An 18,708-nucleotide genomic window follows, 5' to 3' on the forward strand; every position below is an offset into this window, starting at 1 on the left:
TGTGCTCTTTGATCTTCATCAGTAAATATTTTAAGTCCTCTTCACTTTCAGCAAGCAAGGTTGTATCATCTGCATATTGCAGGTTGTTAATGGGTCTTTCTCCAATCCTGTTGCCACGTTTTTTGTCATATAACCTAGCTTCTCAGATTATTTGCTCAGCATACAATTATACAAGATTGAACAATTATGGTGAAAGAATACAACCCTGTCATACACCTTTCTTAATTTTAAACCATCCAGTGTTCCCATGTTCGGTTCAAACAACTGCCTCTTGGTCCATGTACAGATTCCTCATGAGCACAATTAAGTGTTCCAGAATACTCATACATCGCAATGTTGTTGATAGCTTGTCATGATCCACACAATCAAAAGCCTTTGCGTAGTCAATAAAGCATAGGTAAACATCTTTCTTATATTCTCTGCTTTCAGCCAAGATCCATCGGACATCAGCAATGTTATCCCTCATTCCACGGCCTCTTCTGATTCTGGTTTTATCTCTGGAAGTGCTCTGTCAATGTATGCTTGCAGCCATTTCTGTATTACCTTTAGTAAAACTTTACTCACATGGGATATCAAAGAGATTTTCCGATAATTTCCACATGCTGTTGGGTCACCTCTCTTTGGAATGGGTACAAATAAGAATCTCCTCTAATCAATCGGCCAGATAGCTGTCTTCCAAATTTCTTGGCATAGAAGAGTGAGTGCCTCCAGTGACGCCTCACTTTCTTGAAAGATTTAAATTTTTATTCCATCAATTCCTGATGCCTTGTTCTTTGCCAATTCCTTCAATGCACCTTGGATTTCTTCCTTCGGTATCATTGGCTCTTGATCATATGCTATATATATATAAATATATGGTGGTAGCTGTGCGCTGTGGAGTTGGTTCTGACTTATAGCGACCCTGTACAGAGTTTCCGAGGCTGTAAATCTTTACGGGAGCAGAATGCCTCATCTTTCTCCCGTGGAGCAGCTGGTAGTTTTGAACTGCTGACCTTGAGGTTCGCAACCCGATTCGTAACAACTACGCTACCATAGCTCCTTATATAAATATATATTGTTGTCTTTTATGTTGATTAAAAAACACTGCTCTTGCAAAATTCTATCATATGATCTCCAGCATTGTTTCTATCACCAAAGCCATATTTTCCACCTAATAATCCTTCCTCTTTGTTTCAGCCTTTGCATTCTAAGCACCAGTAGTTATCAATAAATCTTGATTGCATTTTGACCAATTTCAGACTCCAAGTTCATCATCACCGGCTTTATTGGTTGGTGCATAAATTTGAATAATAATTGTATTAACTGGTCTTCTTTGTAGGAGTATAGATATTATCCTATCACAGATAGTGCTTTACTTCAAGATAGATCTTCATATGTTTTTTATGATGATGAAAGCCATACCATTTGTCTTCAATTTGTCATTCTTGGCATAGTAAACCATGTTATTGTCAGATTCAAATGGCCATTGCCAGTGTATTTCAGCTAACTAATGCCTAGGATATCAATGTTTATATAGTCCATTTCATTTTTGACAATTTCCAACTTTCTGACATTCATACTTTATATATTCCATGTTCCCATTATTAATAGATGCTTATAGCTATTTTTCTTCATTTTCAGTTGTCCCCTATCATCAAAAGAAGGCCCTAAAGTCTTTACTCCATTTGCATCGTCATGGACAACTCTACTTTGAGGAGGCAGCTCTTCCCCAGTTGTATTTTGAGTGCCTTCCAACCTGAGGGACTTATCTTCTGGCATTATAGCTGATAATATTCTAGCGTTCCTCAGCATGCATCAATATTCAATATTCTGGTGCTTGTAGTGTTCCACTGCTATTCATAAGGTTTTCAGTGACTAAATATTCAGAAGTAGTCTGTCTCTCTTTCTTCCTCATCTGTAAGCTCAGCTGAAACCTGTCCATTGTGGGTACCCTGATGGTATTTAAAATACTCATGATTCCAGAACCACAGCAACACACTAGCCACCACTGTATGGCAAGTTGACAGATGAGTGGTGGAGAATGACAATGCAGAAAATGTAACCAGTGGTATATATGTCAACCTTAAAAGATTGCCTGTAATGCGGAACAAGAGGATAAAGAGATAAAGATGAATACATGAGAAAAGATGATATATAGAGAAGAGTTGCCATAAATCATTAGCCAGAAGAATGAAAGGAAAGGTATATAATAGCGAACTTTGAGGTTAAACACAGAGTGGAAACTCAATTGGATGATGTCGCAAGGCCTAACATCCTAGATTTTAATAACAAGAAACTTTATGGAGGGTAGAGAAGTAAAAGGAAAAAAAAGGAGCTAATGTTCACAAAATGACTTTCTAATTATGGATGCAGAGGGAACTGGTGTTGGAATGACCACTGAATGTGGTTCTAGTCTTGTTATACATTAAAGAAACAGGTCTAGACAAGTAATGTGGCTTGCAAAGTTAGAAGTTAGCTGTGGGAGAGCAAAGCCCTAAATGAATTTCTGATTTGCCAGTTTTCTACTCCCTTAAGTCCTTGTGACACAACAGTTAAGTTATTGGCTGTTTGAATCCACCCAGTGGCTCTGATGAGGGAGAAAGACCTGCTGATCTGCTTCTGTAAAGATTAAGTCAAGAAATCCCTCTGGGTTCTACTCCGTTACATGGTGTCAGTATGAGTAAAAAACATGGCACCGAACAATAGCAACAATACCTCTGGTACCACTTTTCCCCATGCCACCAAATCAAATATTGACTCTGAAATCACATGTAGTTCTCAGTACTGGGCTTCAAGACCACCAAATCTTAGAGTAGACCTTTGTGGACTGACATAAGGTCTCCTGAAGAAGAACAATTACGCCACATGAGATAAGACTAGAAATACATATGATTAATTGAATTGCCAGGAAATTTAAGAGCATCCTTATTTGTCTTTTATTTCTGTTCACTTCCTCTGACTTGGAAATTTAATGCTGGTGATATTTGTTGACACTAGTCAGCTAAATATTAAATTTTGAAAAGCAATGAGCTCTGAATATTTCCATGACAAATATTTCTGTGTAAGGAAAAAAAAAAAACAGAAAAAAAAAAACAACCAAAACTATTATTTAGTAACAAGTTTCTTACCCTTTTTCTTATTATAATTATTTTCAAACCATTGTGCTGTTTTTAACTTTTAAGAATAGAAAATGCTTAAAATGAATGTTCTGTGCTATTCATAGGATACTGTGCGTAATATCTAAGGGTGGGAGAAGTCTGTAACTTAAGGTTTCAAACCCCTCACAGAGTGCCTTACCATCAATTGGCAAAAAGAAAATCTATACTAAAACAGTATCAACTGGATGACTGCACAGCACATACAGCCTTAACTTATTGTGTTGAGTTAAACTCATAGCTACTAAAAGAGAAAGCAATAGAATTCAAGGTATGCTAGTATTTTTTTTAATTGCAAGCAAATTATTTTTCTAAATGAGAAAAGAAACCAAAACAAAGCAAAAAGGTATCACTACAAAATATATTTAGTAGAAGATAATGTATGTATGGAATATTCTAAGCTCTTTAAATACTGTATATATGTCAGAACATAGCTTGTTTTGTTTACACTTGGGCTTTGGAAAGCAAATTTCAAAACTGAAACTGAGAAAACCAATGAAATATTGACCTTCTTAATTGTTCTTGATGGGTCATTTTTATGATTATACTAGTGTAAAACAATCTCCAGGGCAAAGTCCTTACTTGTCATTCATGAGTTTATGTTCTTGATGAGGAACCTTGGTCACATATTTTGCCATCTGTCATTTATTTACTTCATCTGTGGTCAGAGGTCAACTTTTCAATCAGCCTCTTTGTAGTCTGTGTAAATGTGATTCTATATCCCTAACTATGGAAAAGCAGGATTACAAGAATGTATAGTATTTATAAACTACTCTCTCAAAACATGCAGAGAGAATGTTGTTGTTAAGTGTCGTAGAGTCAAGTCCTACTTAGAGCGATCCTGCACAGGGTTTCTGAGAAGCAGCTAGTGGGTTAGAACCACTGACCTTATAGTTTGCAGTCCAGTTCTTATCCTACAGTACCACACCAGGAGTCTGCAGAGAGATTAGGCTGAAAAACTATGAAATAATTTGAAGAGTTTGCTACAAGGTGAAAGGACAATTGCCATGTTGTCATGAGCTGTCAAGCTGATTGTGACTCACAGCAATCATGTAGGAAAGAGTTAGAACTCTCCTCTGTAGGGCTTTCTACGTTGTAATCTTTACGGGCATAGATCACCAGGTCTTTCTCCAATGTAACCACTGGTGGCTTTGAGTTACCAGCCTTTTGATTAGCAACTAGTGCTTAAACTGCTATGCCACTAGGGACCCTTCATAAGGTTAAGTAATAAGACCATTCTCAATTGTAGGGATTTTGCCCTTCAGAGGACATTTGACAATGTTTGAAGACAATTTTGGTGTAATTGGAAGGGTGTGCTATTGGCAGCTAGTGAGTAGAGGCCTGGGATGCTGCTAACACGCTATAGTATACAGCATGGTGGTGGTGGTTATGTGCGGTGGAGTCAGTTCCGACATGTAACAACCCTGTATAGGATTTCTGAGGTTGTAAATCTTTACAGGAGCAGAAAGCCTCATCTTTTTCCCACGTAACAGTTTTTAACTGCTGACCTTGAAGTTAGCAGCCTGGCTCGTAACCACAATGCTAACAGAGCTCCTTACAATATACAGGATCGTCGTATCATCATGATGTGCCGTGGAGTCGGTTCTGACTCATAGCGACCCTGTACAGGGTTTCCAAGGCTGTAAATCTTTACGGGAGCAAAAAGTCTCATCTTTCTCCAGTGGAACAGCTGGTAGTTTCGAACTGCTGACCTTAAGGTTCGCAGCCCGATTCGTAACCACTACACTACCAGAGCTCCTTACAATATATAGGATAGACACCCCAAACAAAGAAACAAAATGTCAGTAGTGCTGCTATATGAACTTAAAAACCATTTCATAAAATCTCCTCATTTCACATTTAAGTATAGAATCATTGAATGACTTATGCAAGTTTACTCTAGAATCCAGGTTTCCTGATTTCCAGGGCTGGTGATCATGCAATTCCATTGCCTTTTCCAAATTCTCACATCCTTTGTCTCAACCTCTTTCCCAAGCCCTCTGGAAAGTGTGACAGAGAGTTCTGGGACATAGTGTACTTCTTTATGTGAATTCACTTTATTTTAACCCTAAAAGCTTGCTGTAAAAACAATGACAAGCTAATTTTTGTCCTTAGTCTTTAAGAGTGGGATGCGATATAAAGTCAACAGATCAATTGACAAAGGAAAAGAGAAAGGAATAGTGAACGCGAGGAGCTGCAAATTCAAACTATGACAAGAGAGAATAAAAGCAGGAAGAAGAAAACCTGAGAAACAAAGAAACGGGAGGAAGCTAAAAACAATTCTATAAAGCTCTTCTGCAGTTTCTAATTTTCAGTTGAAAATACCATTATCAAGTAATGCTTAAAACATTCTATTTGTATTAGAATATGTACAAATTTAAAAATCATGCCACTTAACAATTGGTGGTAGTGTGCTGTGGAGTCTCTGCCAACTATTAGCAACATTATATAGGATTTCCGAGCCTGTGAATCTTTACGGGAGCAGAAAGCTCTTTCTTTGGTGGAATGGCTGGTAGTTTCATTTAAACTGTTGACCTTGAGCAGCCCAACTTGTAAACACTGTGCTACCAGAGCTCCTTAACAATTAGTAGCCAATAGCATTTTCTTTTGTAGTATTTTACAGTTAGTTCTGAAAGAGTTCATTGATTCATTTTCCAGTGTTTTTAATTTTTTAAAAAATGTACTGTTGTTGTTAAGTGCCGTCGAGTTGGTTCCTACTGTTTGTGACCATATATAAGGTTTCTGAGGAGCAGCTCATAGGTTTGAACTGCCCACTTTGTGGCTAGTAGTCCAGTGCTTATCCTATAGTACCACACCAAGAGTATTAAGCATGAATACATCTCTACTACATTCCAGAAACTAGACCTTGGAGATACAAAGGTAGTACAGAGTCCTGTCCACAAAGTTTGCAGAAGAGACAACAAATCCAAACCTACAGCCACTGAGATATTTCTGACCCACAGCCACCCTGGATAGGGTTTTCCAGGCTGTAAATCTGCATAGAGGAGTAGAAAGCCTCACATTTCTACCATGATGTGGCAGATGGTTTTGAATTGCCAATTTTGCAGTTATCAGTCCAGTGTTTATTCAGCAGTGCCACCAGGCAGAGGAGGAAGGTGTAGAAAAACAATACCCAGTATAGTGTTAAATGGGTGCCTAGGTGGAATGTTTCTGATTAATACAACCATTCTCGTCTATTACTGGGCATGTTGTTCATAAAATAGTGTTAGCAAGCAAAGAAACCACAGTTTGACTCCTTTATACATGGACTCACAGTAAAGAGCTCAGATTTTTAATCCAGTCAGATTTGGATTTGAGGCCCAGCACCTTCCTCTCTCCCTCCCCTACCTCCCTCCTCACACTCCTGCCTTTGTATGTTCTTGGTGAAGTTACTTATCATCTCTGAATGATAGGTTTTTCTGCAGTTTAATAAGGACACTTAAAATACATTATAAAGTAGAAGGTAAGTGTGCAATAAATGGAAAATATTACTCATTATTGTTTTATTATTATTATTAGGAAAGGCAGGTATTTTTAGCAAAATGGTTTTTATGACTCCAGAAGAAGATTGAAAATTACTTTTAGACATTATCTACCTTGGAAAATGGTTCTGGAAATCTAATCCTGTTTACTTTAATCCCTAGGGATTATATATACCAAATTAGAAAAATTTAACTATTTAAACTATTGCAGGTGATCTTCAAATAATTAATGATTTCCTGCTTCTACTACACTGTAGGATAAGTGTGGCACTGTAGGATAAGCACTGGACTGTTAACCAGAAGGTTGGTGTTTCAAACCCACCAGACACTACTTGGAAACCCTACACTGGGTTGCTTTGAGTTGTAACTGACTTGATGGCACTTAATAACAACAACAGCTATACTGTAACTAGAGAAACTATATATATCACATAAAATGACTTTTCTATGGGTCTTCCAGAAGACCTGGTATGGTGCTGAAGGATAAGCATTGGACAGCTAATTGCAAGGTCAGTGGTTCAAACCCACCAACCCCTCCTTGGGAACCCTTTACAGGATCACTATGAGTTGGAACCGACTTGACAGCACTTAACAACATGTGTCTTCCATGTCAGAGATTTTACTGACCCAATAGCTGTTCTTAAGCAGTTTTCTAAAACTGTGTTTCAATGTAGGATTCCAGCATCTAGACTTCTCTTCCAGCATGTCATAAATACCTTTTCAGTAGTTAACAAACTTCTAAGTCCATTTGAATATCTAATTCAGATGATAAATGGCAATCTATCTATTATTTATTCAAGTTTAAGAACTAAAGCTTCTTACTAATAGATTTTCTCAAAACAGACTGAATGGATTGGAAGTTGCCCACACATTTTTTTCTTGGAAAATTGTATTTGTCTATTTGCTGCTCCACCCACTCTACATTCACATTTGAGAGGTGCTAAATAAGTCACACATTTGAAAATGTCATGCCTGTCTAATTTTATGCTTGGCAACATTAAAAACATTTTTTTATTTTTTTTTTATTTTAAGGAAAGTAAACAATGTGCTACATTTCAAAAATGTAACCAAGTCTTAAGTTATTGTTACATAGTACTTGTAGTTCTCCATTACAACAATTTACCTATATAATTTCATAATGAAAGCACATGCTTTTCATTTCTGTGGTGTGTAGGAAGACTGGTACAAATAACAGTATTTGATCTTTCATAAATATAATTAATGCCAGAAGCAAAATTCTGAGTTCTAGCTTTTTCCTTTCCCATAGAATCAACAAAATTATGGAAAACAGAATTGCGTGTATATGTGTCGGAGAATCACAAAAGTTATAGAATGACTATTACTTACATATTCAACTTAAAAAAAAAAACCCACCTTATTTCAATCAGGATCATTATCAAAACCATTTGAACATTTACAAAGACAAGCTTATCTTAGAGAATCACATTTGCCATGGCCCCAAGAATGTGAACTCTTGACTTGTCAGTGGTAAGTCAGCATTGGATCTATTTTCCTTTCACTATCAATTCCTTTCTATGTACTGCTCATTTGCCAGTTACTTTTTTGACACTTTTCATATAAAAATTCAAGAGGCTGTTTGAAATCCATCATTCTACTTTCATTCATTCCTTTAACAACGATTTGAATTCAAATAAAAAATGTTACTTCCCTCTCACTACTCCTTCCCCCATATCTTTCTCCTCCCAGGGATTAGGAGCCTTACCTCCTAAGTAATCAAGACAAAGAACCTTAGAGTCATTTTGACTTCTTAAATTTCCCTGTCCTTCCAAATCAGAACAAAGTAAGTCTTGTCAGTTCCACCTTCAAATAAATTTCTAGTCATTCCTTTCTTTCTGTGCTACTGCTACTTCCCCTCCCTCCCCCACTACGCCGAGTCATTGTCATCTTTCTCATCCATTCTAATGGTTTCTGCCATGGTCTTTTTGCTCTCATAGGTCATTCCATCCTGTGTTGCAAGTGTTCTCCAGACAACAGAGAATGTGATCATTTCAACGCAGAGATCAGATCACAAGGCCCTCTCCTTGCTCAAAACACTTGACTTCTGACCTTCTTTTTTTTATGGTTCTGCAAACTGTTTTTAATTTTACAATGCACCATAAACATTTTTTACCCCATGCTTTGGGTGAAAATTCTCTACTGAAACACAGAGGCTGTAGTTGGGTCAAAAGGCTATTGGTACCTAGAGGGATGCCTAAAGGCAAGTATCAGCATAAGGTTAAAGCACAGAGCCTGACCAAATGTCTGCCAGGGAAAAGCAAGAAATAAGAAAGCAGGGTTGATGTTGTTCTAATCAGTCAAAACATAAGCAGAACTCAAAGGCACTACACATAAGGAATGTCTTCAAAGCCTCTTTGTTGGGTCCTGCAGCCACCCCTAAGTTCCCTTGGGCCCCTAGGGTGGAAGGGATTCTGTAAACTTCTTTGCATCCACATAAATCCCCCCAATTTCTGTTTGGATTTTTTCACCTCGTCTTCTACCCTAGCCATCTCATCTAACTCTCTTATCATTTCCTCATTGCTCAAATGCATATCATGTATGGCCTCCTTATACTCCTTGAGGTACTCAGCCAGCCCTTTGTTTGTTTTTCTTTTTGCTTTCCTGGGTATGTTATCCTGAGCTGGGCGCTTTCCTGCAGCCCTTGTTTCACTCACTGGTTTTCCTTCTTTTGGCTTCTCCTCACCCTCTGGTTTCCCCTTATCCTTTAGCATTTCCTCCTGACTTTCTTTTTGAACTCAGATCACCATGAGTTGTTCCTTTGAGTCAACTCTGACTAAGGATGACATCATATGTATCAGAGTACAATGTGCTCCCTAGGGTTTTCAATGGAAGGACATATTTCGGGAGCAGATTGCTAGACCTTTCTTCTGAGACAAATTTGGGTGGATTTGAACGGTCAACATTTTGGTCAGCATGTTAACTGCTTGCAACATCCAGGGAATAAGGCAAAGCTTATTCCCATCTCAGACCTAGGAGGTCCTTTTCTCATATTTTCATCTCTGTTCACAGCTATCATTTAGGTCATAGCTGAAATGTTTCAAATGTCTGCTCTACTTACTCACACTATATGTTATCTTCTTCAAGGCATTCATCATATTTGAGTTTCAAAAAATTAATTTAATTTTTCTTTCTGTCCCCTTTCTAGTAGCGTAGTGGTTATGAATTGGGCTGCTAAACTAAACGTCAGCAGTTCGAAACTATCAGCCGTTCTGTGGGAGAAAGATGAGACTTTCTGCTCTCATAAAGATTTGCAGCCTCGGAAACCCTGTACAGGGTCGGAACCGACTTCACGGCACACCACACTACCACCACCAACCCAGAGGAGTCCTGATATGGTGCTATGGTTTAATGTGCTGGGCTGCAAGTTTGATTTGGACTGCAGGTCAGTGGTTCAAGCTCACCAGTTGCTCCTAGGAAACCCTATACATGGTCTCATGAGTTGGAACCAACTTGATGGCACTTAACAACAACAACAACCACCCCAAGAGAGAGCAATCATGTATTTTTTAGATATTCTTTATTTTAATTGCTCTAATAGCATTAGAACAGACTTTTATCTAGGTTTCTGACCTTCACATTGGTGTTTTGCAGATATTGGGAAAAGAAGAATTGTCCCCTGACCCCAATTGGTGAGGAAGCTATGGGTATTCAAGTTCCCTTGCTACATGAGACTAGTGTACACATAGGGATTTATCTTGTTGGAAACACAGGAGTCTCAGGGGTGTGAGTGGTTAAGGCACAGTTACTAATGAAAAGGTTGGTGGTTTGAATCCATCTAGAGACATCTGGTAGACATCTGGTAGCAAGGTTGGCAGTTCGAAACTACCAGCCATTCTGCAGGAGAAAGATGAGGCTTTCTGCTCCCATAAACATTTATAGCCTCGGAAACCCTATACAGGGTCACTGTGAATTGGAACCGACTCCACAGCACATGACAACAGAGACATTTTGGAGGGAAAAGGTGTGGAGCTCTGCTTCTGAAAGGCCACACAGCCATGAAATCTCTATGGAGCGCAGTTCCACTATGACACACGGGGTTACTATGAGTCAGAATCTACTCGGTGGCAACTGGTTTGGTTTTGGGATTGGGATGGATACACAGGTACTCCCTGAGTTACAAATGTGGACTCTCAAAACATATCTTATATAGCAAAATTCTGCCCTACCTCTTTCTACCCTCTACTATCTTAGAAGATATACAGCCAAAATGCTCCTTAGAAGCAAGGAGGGCAAGCCTTTGTCTCATATACTTTGGACATGTTATCAGTCGGGACCTGTTCCTGAAGAAGAACAGCATCCTTAGTAAAATAGTTCAGTAAAGAGGAAGACTCTTAATGAGATGGATTGACGCAGTGGCTGCTACAATGAGCTTAAACACAGCAACAATTGTATTGTGAGGATGGACCGGGCAATGCTTGGTTCTGTTGTACAGAGTGTTGCTATGAGTCAGAACCGACTCAATGGCATTTAACAACAACAATAGCATTTACAGGCTGCTCAGGAATCTACTTTCCACTTTCCTCCTTTTGTCCTTGCCTTTGGTCTTTTGAGTCTTAATCAATTTACCCTCTTTCAAAGCCCCAATATGTTCTCTTTACCCCTTTCCATATTTCCCTTCATCCCACAGAAAACACTGTGACTGACAAGAAATAGAACAGTATCCGAGAGATTTCCTGTATAAAGGAAAAGTGGAATTGCATATTTGGAAGTAAAATTAAGCATATCAAGGAACCATCCCCTCTAAAACACAAAAAATGTGTGCTACGATTTCCATAAAACTTCCAGTATCCTCCACAGAATCCTCTCATTAAAACTCTTTATTTTCCAAAGTTTCACCATTTAAAATATAAGCATTCTATTTCCGTACTCAATTTTATTCTTTTGTTTATTGTGGCATAATTTAAAAATATCTAACTTTTATCTTAATACCCGAACCATAAAGATACTCCTGAATTCACAGTTAGCACCATTATGATGGAAGTTTTAGGGTGTTTTTGTTACTTCCTGTAATTTGTTCTCTAACAAATGTGTCCATATTCACCTTATTCATGGCCTTAATGGTTTCATATCCTTCAAGCTTAGACCATTCAGCCTCTGCCTTTCCAGACTGTTGTTGTAGTTAAGTGCCATTAAGTCAATTCCGACCCATATATAGGGTTTCCAAGGAGCAGCTGGTGAGCTTGAACCACCGACCTTGCAGTTCAAAGGACTTTGCAGTCTGACACATAGCCCACAGCGCCACACCAGGACTCCACCTTTCCAGTTTCTGTTAGAAATATTAGGACTCTAGTCTGGAAAGGCCATACTAGAGTCCTAATATTTCTAATAGAAACACCTTCCCAGAAAGGTGAGCACAAACGAACAAAATCAAATAAGATACTGAGCAATACAGTTGATTGCAGAGAGAAAAAGCACCATGATGTCTTTTTAGGGCATTTGAAAACTAAGGAAGGATCATTGTAAAAAATGTACCAAATTAAAAAGAGCATAGCTTACAGGAAAAAACATATTAAAACCCATTTGTCAACTGCCAGTATTATGTTACATCAAAAATTTTGCAAAAAGATTAGAAAATAACTGTCATTCTACTTGACAGGTAACTGTTAACTTGTTCAATACCAGAGAACAGGGACTCATTTAGAGAGTTTAGGCTGATTTTTGGTTCTATTTATTAACTAGAAATATGTGGTTAAAAACCACAGATTTGTGACTTACAGAGCTATTGTAATATATACATTTTCTATTATTCGGTCATTGAAAAAAATTAGTTGGTAGTGGATTGTTAAGCCTTGGAACCTATAAATCTTTCCCACCCACCTCCTCGCCTCCTTTTCAAGCCTGGCATTTTGTAGAATGCTTTCAAGTCTCTTCAGAAATCAGGATATCAACCATTCCTTGGGGAGTAAGTATAATCATAAAACATATTCCCCTTTTTTCCTCCTGAGTTTCAAAAAGATGGTATAAAAGAGGTAATAAAGTAAGCCCAGAGCGCTCAGGAGAATGAAATGACTTTGGGGGCATCAGTGACCTCAGTAAATCACTTTCTAAAGCTTCACATTTAGGGTTGATCAAGTTACTAGAAAGAAGCCTCCTTGCAATTACAGCCTTACTGTGTCATTGTGCGTCTCTAATTCCATAGGCTTTTCTTTAGCACTCACTCTGTACAGTATGAAATATTCCCTACGTAACAGAATGCAGAGTCTTAATTCTACCACCAGTCTTGCCCACATTCATTTCAATGGCAATGCAGCCTCTAATATTAAGCAGTGGGCTCAGCAAAGGATACAACATATAAAAAAGCAAACTTACCATCAGACAGGTTACTATAATCACAAAGATGCTGAGAAAAATGACAACAGCATAAAATCCTTCTTTGCTCCAGATTTTGTCCGCTTCATGCTGTCCTTGTAAAACATTTTTCTTTAAAAACAAAACAGAAAGTCCAACATTAAATGAGAGCTTGAATAGAGTAGTGTTCTTATCAGACACTAAACATATTTTAAGCTCTGTTTCATTCAGTCTAGTGGAACACACCTACATTCTCTGCTGCCAGAACTGCTTCTCAAAGTGATCTAAGACAAGGGGCTGCAACTCTCGTACATCAAGTGATGATTTTATCTTCTGTATAGGAGCAAGCATGCCCGATGTGGCATACTTGGGTCTCAGGCTTCCTGCAGGTCTCTCTCAGGCTCTCTTGCAAATTACCTGGCTCCTAGTTAAGAGGGTTATATTCTTTTCTGTGTTGAGGAAATTGTTTCTGAAGCTTTCTTCACTCTGTTTTATGTTCCCTCCCACTACACTGCCACCCTGGTTCACGTGTTGTAATGTTGCTCTTTGCTTTTAAACAAAAACGAAACAGGTGCACACAAGATCTCATGATGCATTAATCAACAGCAATCTGACAGGATCATTTCATACTTTTGTTTATACTTTTATCACATTTTAAAAGCCTCAAAGTTTACTTTATCAAAATTTGATTAAAGTACCATCTTTGTCTTATAAATTGTCAGGATGTGGTCTATTTAATTTTTGAATAACAGAGAATACCAAAAAAGTCCAGAGTTACTTGGTAATAAAAGGTCAATTAAAGAAATTCATTTATTTTTCACCTACTATTGGAAGGTGGAATAGGGGAGAAGAAGCATGGATAAAGTATGACTGAGTCTCCTGATTTGCTTTCACTCATTTTTTTTTAAAAAATTCCATTTCCTAAAATTAAATTAAGTTTCATACTTCAATAAAAATTGTAGACTTATAGCTAAAGAACCTTTAACTTAACCAAATGCTTTATGATTAAGAAAATCAAATGCTTTCATTCTTCTAAAATGTCATTTTATTGGTGACTGCCCTCCTTTTTCCCCTAGTGAGGAACTTATCTGTCCTGAAATATTTTCTCCATTTCTCTACAGAGCAAGCCTTGAACAAAAGTCTGTCTTGTACTGTCTGAACTTTGAAGTCATTGCCATTTATTTTTCAAGTTTAAAAAAAAAAGAAATTCAAAATTTGTAAGTTAGACAAAAATAAGATACTTTTCTTGTAAAATATTTTATAAACATTTTCATTTGGTCCTCTAGCAGGTCCTGGTTGGGACATGAATGAGATAGGTCTTTGGGTTCAACTGTGATTACAAACTATTTGGTGGGCATTTGAAATTGCTTGGATGAGTTGAGTTTTTATTTTCCTATAAAACATTGATACACTTACTATAATATCTTACCTTCTTTTAAGACAAAAACAAGTGTAGTGGTTAATGTGCTGAAGAATCTGAAAATACTTGATGAAATTTGCAAGTTCCTACTTTGTTTAGGAGGAGGCTGGTGGCATAGCAGTTAAAAGCTGAACTGTTAACCAAAAGGTTAGTGTTTTGAGCAAACCCAGTGCTTGGTGGGAGAAAGACCAGGCAATCTGCTTTCATAAAGATTGTTGTTGTTGTTGTTGTTAAGTACCGTGGCGTCAGTTCCGACTCATAGTAACCCTGCGTAGGGTTTCCGAGGCTGTAAATCCTTCCGGGAGCAGAAAGCTTCATCTTTCTCCCAGGGAACAGCTGGTAGTTTCGAACTTCTGACCCTGAGGTTAGCAGCCCGATTCGTAACCACTATACTACCAGAGCTCCTTTTCATAAAGATTACAACCAAGAAAACTCCATATGGCAATTTATATTGTCACATGGGTTACCATGAGTCAGAATTGACTTCATGGCACACCACCACCACCACCACTAACAACAACAACAACACTTTGATTAGGAACAAAGTATACTACTGGGAATGACATCTTGTGTTCCAGTGCTAACTTTTCTTTTACTCTGATATAAGCCAGCTCATTCGTTGGTTGTCTCTATAAATGTAGCTGGAAACAAACAGAAAATCAAGTTTTTGTTGAAATCAGGTAACAATTTAGATATTAATTTTTTACAGACACTAAAAAGTACCCATTGCTTGTTATAAAAGCAAACTAGTTAAGTCTTCAAGTTGTTGTTGTTAAGTGTCATCAAACAGGTTCTGACTCATAGTGACCCTGTATAGAGTTTCTGAGGAGCAGCTGTTAAGTTTGAACTGCTGACCTTGTAGTCGAGTGCTTGTCCTATAGTGCTGCAAGTAGGCAGCATATTGTCAAATCTAAATATGAGCATCTGAACTTTATTGTTGTTAAGTGCCATCGAGTTGGTTCTGACTCATAGTAACCCTGTACAGGGTATCTGACAAGCAGCTGGTGAGTTTGAACCGCTGGCCTTGCAGCCAAACAGACCTTGCTGTCTAGTGCATTATCCTACAGTACCACACCAGAGCTTTAGCATACATAACATTTGGATAAAAAGTGAGATTTTGTGATTCTAACTTGGATTGTTTCATCTCCCTCCATCTCCCTCCACGTCCTGCTCTGGTGGCACAGTGGTTAAAGCTCCCTGCTGCTAGTCAGTGATTTGAATCCAGTGGGAGAATCATTTGGCTGTCTGTTTTCTGTAAAGATTTACAGCCTTGAAAACATTCTGGGCAGTTCTATTGTGTACTATAGGCTAACTATAGGTCAGAATCCTCTTAAAGGTGATAGGTTTACTTGGGTTTTGGCTGGCTATAGTTCTACACCTCCTGGGATATTGTGTTTTTTTCTGTTTAAGACAAACAAGCTTTGTTTTCTTTTTAAATGGAAGCAGTGATGATTGCTGAATTAACCATCCTCCAAACCCTCTTGTTAGAAAAACAAGTGTTTTGAACTTGTAGAATTTAGTCATTGCACTTTCTTGGTAAACAGATTTCCTTCTGACTCATGCTGCTCCCGCTGAGAATCACTATATTTGTACAGAGATCTAAAGCACTTGATAAGGACAAGGTAATAAATGGAAAAGTTTTAGTTAAGATCCCACAAATAAAAAGACTGTAATTCACAGGAATCTCTAATCTAATCTTTGTGTAGGGTTAATCCAATGATTTACAGTTTTTGTCAGTGCCCGAAGGTTCAAAATGCAACGCCTCTAGATTGGGTCAAACCGATGCCACTATAGCATCTTTACATCTTATTTTCTAGCTACATCACTTTGACCTTTTAACTGAATTGCAATGAAAGGCTGATGGGTTTTACTTCGTTTTATTTGACAGATTCCTATACTGATAACAATGGTGTCTCTTTTTTCCTGCAACTTTTCTTGTCTTTTAAAACTTTTCATTTTTAAAAAACAATTTTGATCTCAGATGCTGGGATTTAGGAGAGAAGTTGATTCAGAGACTGAAGCACTTAGAATAAGAATGAAGTAAAAATGCTATAAATTACCTGATGAATTGCATCGATTTAGATCAACAAGATGTATCCTACAACAATAGGGTTTTGTTTCATCCCTTCACTGTCCTATGTAGAACAATTTGATTTGGATGACCTGGCACATGTTGATATTGATTATATTATTTCTTAACACTGTATGACAACATCTATAATCTTTTTTATTTTTTTTTTGATTCCTTGTGTAGCATTTTTTTTTTTTTTTTTTTTTTGGAGTCTTGGTGTGGCGTTGTGGGTTAATGCGCCAGACTGCAAAGCTGTTTGAACTGCAAGGTCGGTGGTTCAAGCTCACCAGCTGCTCCTCAGAAACCCTATACAGGGTCGCTATGGGCCGGAACCGACTCTAAGGCACTTCACAACAACAACAAATAATCCTTTTATACCACTGGCTAACGTTCCTAGTTTGAAAGCGCAATCACTAAATTCATGGATAAAGGCTTAACTTTATCACGGTTACTTCTTTTTGTAAATATTCCATTAATGTATCAGTCAACACACTGGCTTGTTATTTAAAAGAAGGTAACTTCTTCCTTTGACATGGTGGTTATGTGCGTGGAGTCGGTTCCGATTCATAGCAACCCTGTACAGGGTTTCCAAGGCTGTAAATCTTTACGCGAGCAGAAAGCCTCATCTTTCTCCCGCGGAACAGCTGGTAGTTTCGAACTGTTGACCTTGCGGTTCAAAGCCCAATTCATAACCACTATGCTACCAAAGCTCCTTTCCTTTGACATATAAGACCTGTGAAATGGGGGTAATTTGAAACTGAGCAAAACACAAAACACAAACAAAATGAAACAAATACTCTAGCTCATTTCTTTTTACTATCAATGCAGAACTTATTATCTGATATTTAATTAATTGTGCAACCATAATTCTAAAGAGAAGCCAAAATTGTAAATTTAATTTTATTTTCCTGAAATTTTGACTTACTAGGCAAAAGGAGGGCTAGTTTTACTTTTATGAGTACCTTATATTTAAAAAAAAAATTTAAATATATATTTGAACAGCTACAGTGCTGTAGGTACTGCAAAAACATGTTAAAGAAATAAAAGCTTTACTCTCAAGAAACTTAGAAATGAAAGCAGATGAATAAACAAATGCAGATTATTTTTGCTATTTTCTTTTCAAGACTTGTATCCTATTTTTAAAAAATCAGACTAATAAAAAAACTAATAATAATCAAACTAACAAAAATATCTTTCCAGGAAAGTAAATAATGTATGTTTATGTGGGTCCATACGATAAACACTGGACTGTAAATTCCGGGTTGAGCTCACCAGTCAGTCACTCCACAGGAGAATGAGGAGGTTTTCTGCTCCGAGAATGATGTAAAGCCTTGGAAACTCTATAAAGGGTGGTTATGAGTCAGAACTAACTGACAACACTAACAAAACAACAACTAGATGCTTTTAAGACATCCTTCATGAGGTTCTATAATCCATAGCTGTTGTTAGTTAAGTGCTGTCTAGTCGGTTCTGACTTATAGTGACCCTGAGTCGGAACCGACTCCACGGCACATAACAACAAAAACAACAAAGTAAAGGTTACAGTGCTAATCCTACAGCACCACACCAGGACTCCTGTAATCCATGTAAGGAATACAACGCCAGAATGTCAATATTCCTTTGTGTGTGTGTTAGAATATTACCGTTTGTTGTTGTTGTTAAGAGCCGTCGAGTTGGTGCTGATTCAAAGCGACCCTTTATAGGGTTTCCAAGGAGCGGCTGGTGAGTTTGAACTACTGACCTTGCAGTTCAAACTGACCTTGCTATCCAGTGCATTATTCCACAGCACCACTATGACTCCATATTGACATTGTTGTTGTTGTTAAGTGCTGTTGAGTCTATTCTGGCCCATAGGGACTCAGTATCGGGTTTCTGAGGAGTAACTGGTGAGCTTGAACTGCCACCCTTGCAGTTCAAATGGGTTTGCAGTCTGGCGCATTAACCCACAGCACTACACCAGGACTCCAATTACAGAGCTATAATTTAGGATTAGAATGTGAAAGAATGGTTTGGAGTACATGCTGTTAGAAAACATTAAAGTCAAAAAGATGGGTGAGGAAGTGGGGAAATTTAACAGAATACCCTTAGCTTTAATAAAACAAACAAAACAAAAAACAAGCCCAAGTTGTTTTTTTTTTTTTGCAGAGCTCTTTTAGATGGTACTGTTGTTGTTGTGTTGTTGTTATGTGCCGTCAAGTCGATTCCGACCCATAGCGACCCTGTACAGGGTTTCCAAGGGTATATATCTTTATGGGAGCAGAAAGCCTCATCTTTCTCCCACGGAACAGCTGGTAG

General features: G+C 37.9%; 2 protein-coding genes across 3 annotated transcripts in view; both read right to left on the reverse strand.

The window, feature by feature from the left end:
• PTPRR (protein tyrosine phosphatase, receptor type, R) overlaps positions 1 to 18,708 on the reverse strand; it is a 444,293-nt gene that overhangs the window by 153,146 nt on the left and 272,439 nt on the right. For both annotated transcript variants that reach the window (XM_006859557.1, XM_006859558.1), the window contains one exon: positions 12,944 to 13,054. In XM_006859557.1, coding sequence (XP_006859619.1) covers positions 12,944 to 13,054 — 111 coding nt within the window. The remainder of the gene's footprint in view (positions 1 to 12,943; positions 13,055 to 18,708) is intronic.
• Positions 8,959 to 9,729, reverse strand: LOC102814931 (transcription elongation factor A protein-like 4-like). The gene is made up of 2 exons (XM_006859566.1): positions 9,693 to 9,729; positions 8,959 to 9,359 (listed from the first exon to the last, which is right to left on the reverse strand). The coding sequence occupies exons 1-2, from the start codon at positions 9,727 to 9,729 to the stop codon at positions 8,959 to 8,961; spliced, it is 438 nt and encodes a 145-aa protein (XP_006859628.1).

Source organism: Chrysochloris asiatica, unplaced genomic scaffold (genome assembly GCF_000296735.1).
Source record: "Chrysochloris asiatica unplaced genomic scaffold, ChrAsi1.0 scaffold00033, whole genome shotgun sequence".
NCBI lineage: Eukaryota > Metazoa > Chordata > Mammalia > Afrosoricida > Chrysochloridae > Chrysochloris > Chrysochloris asiatica.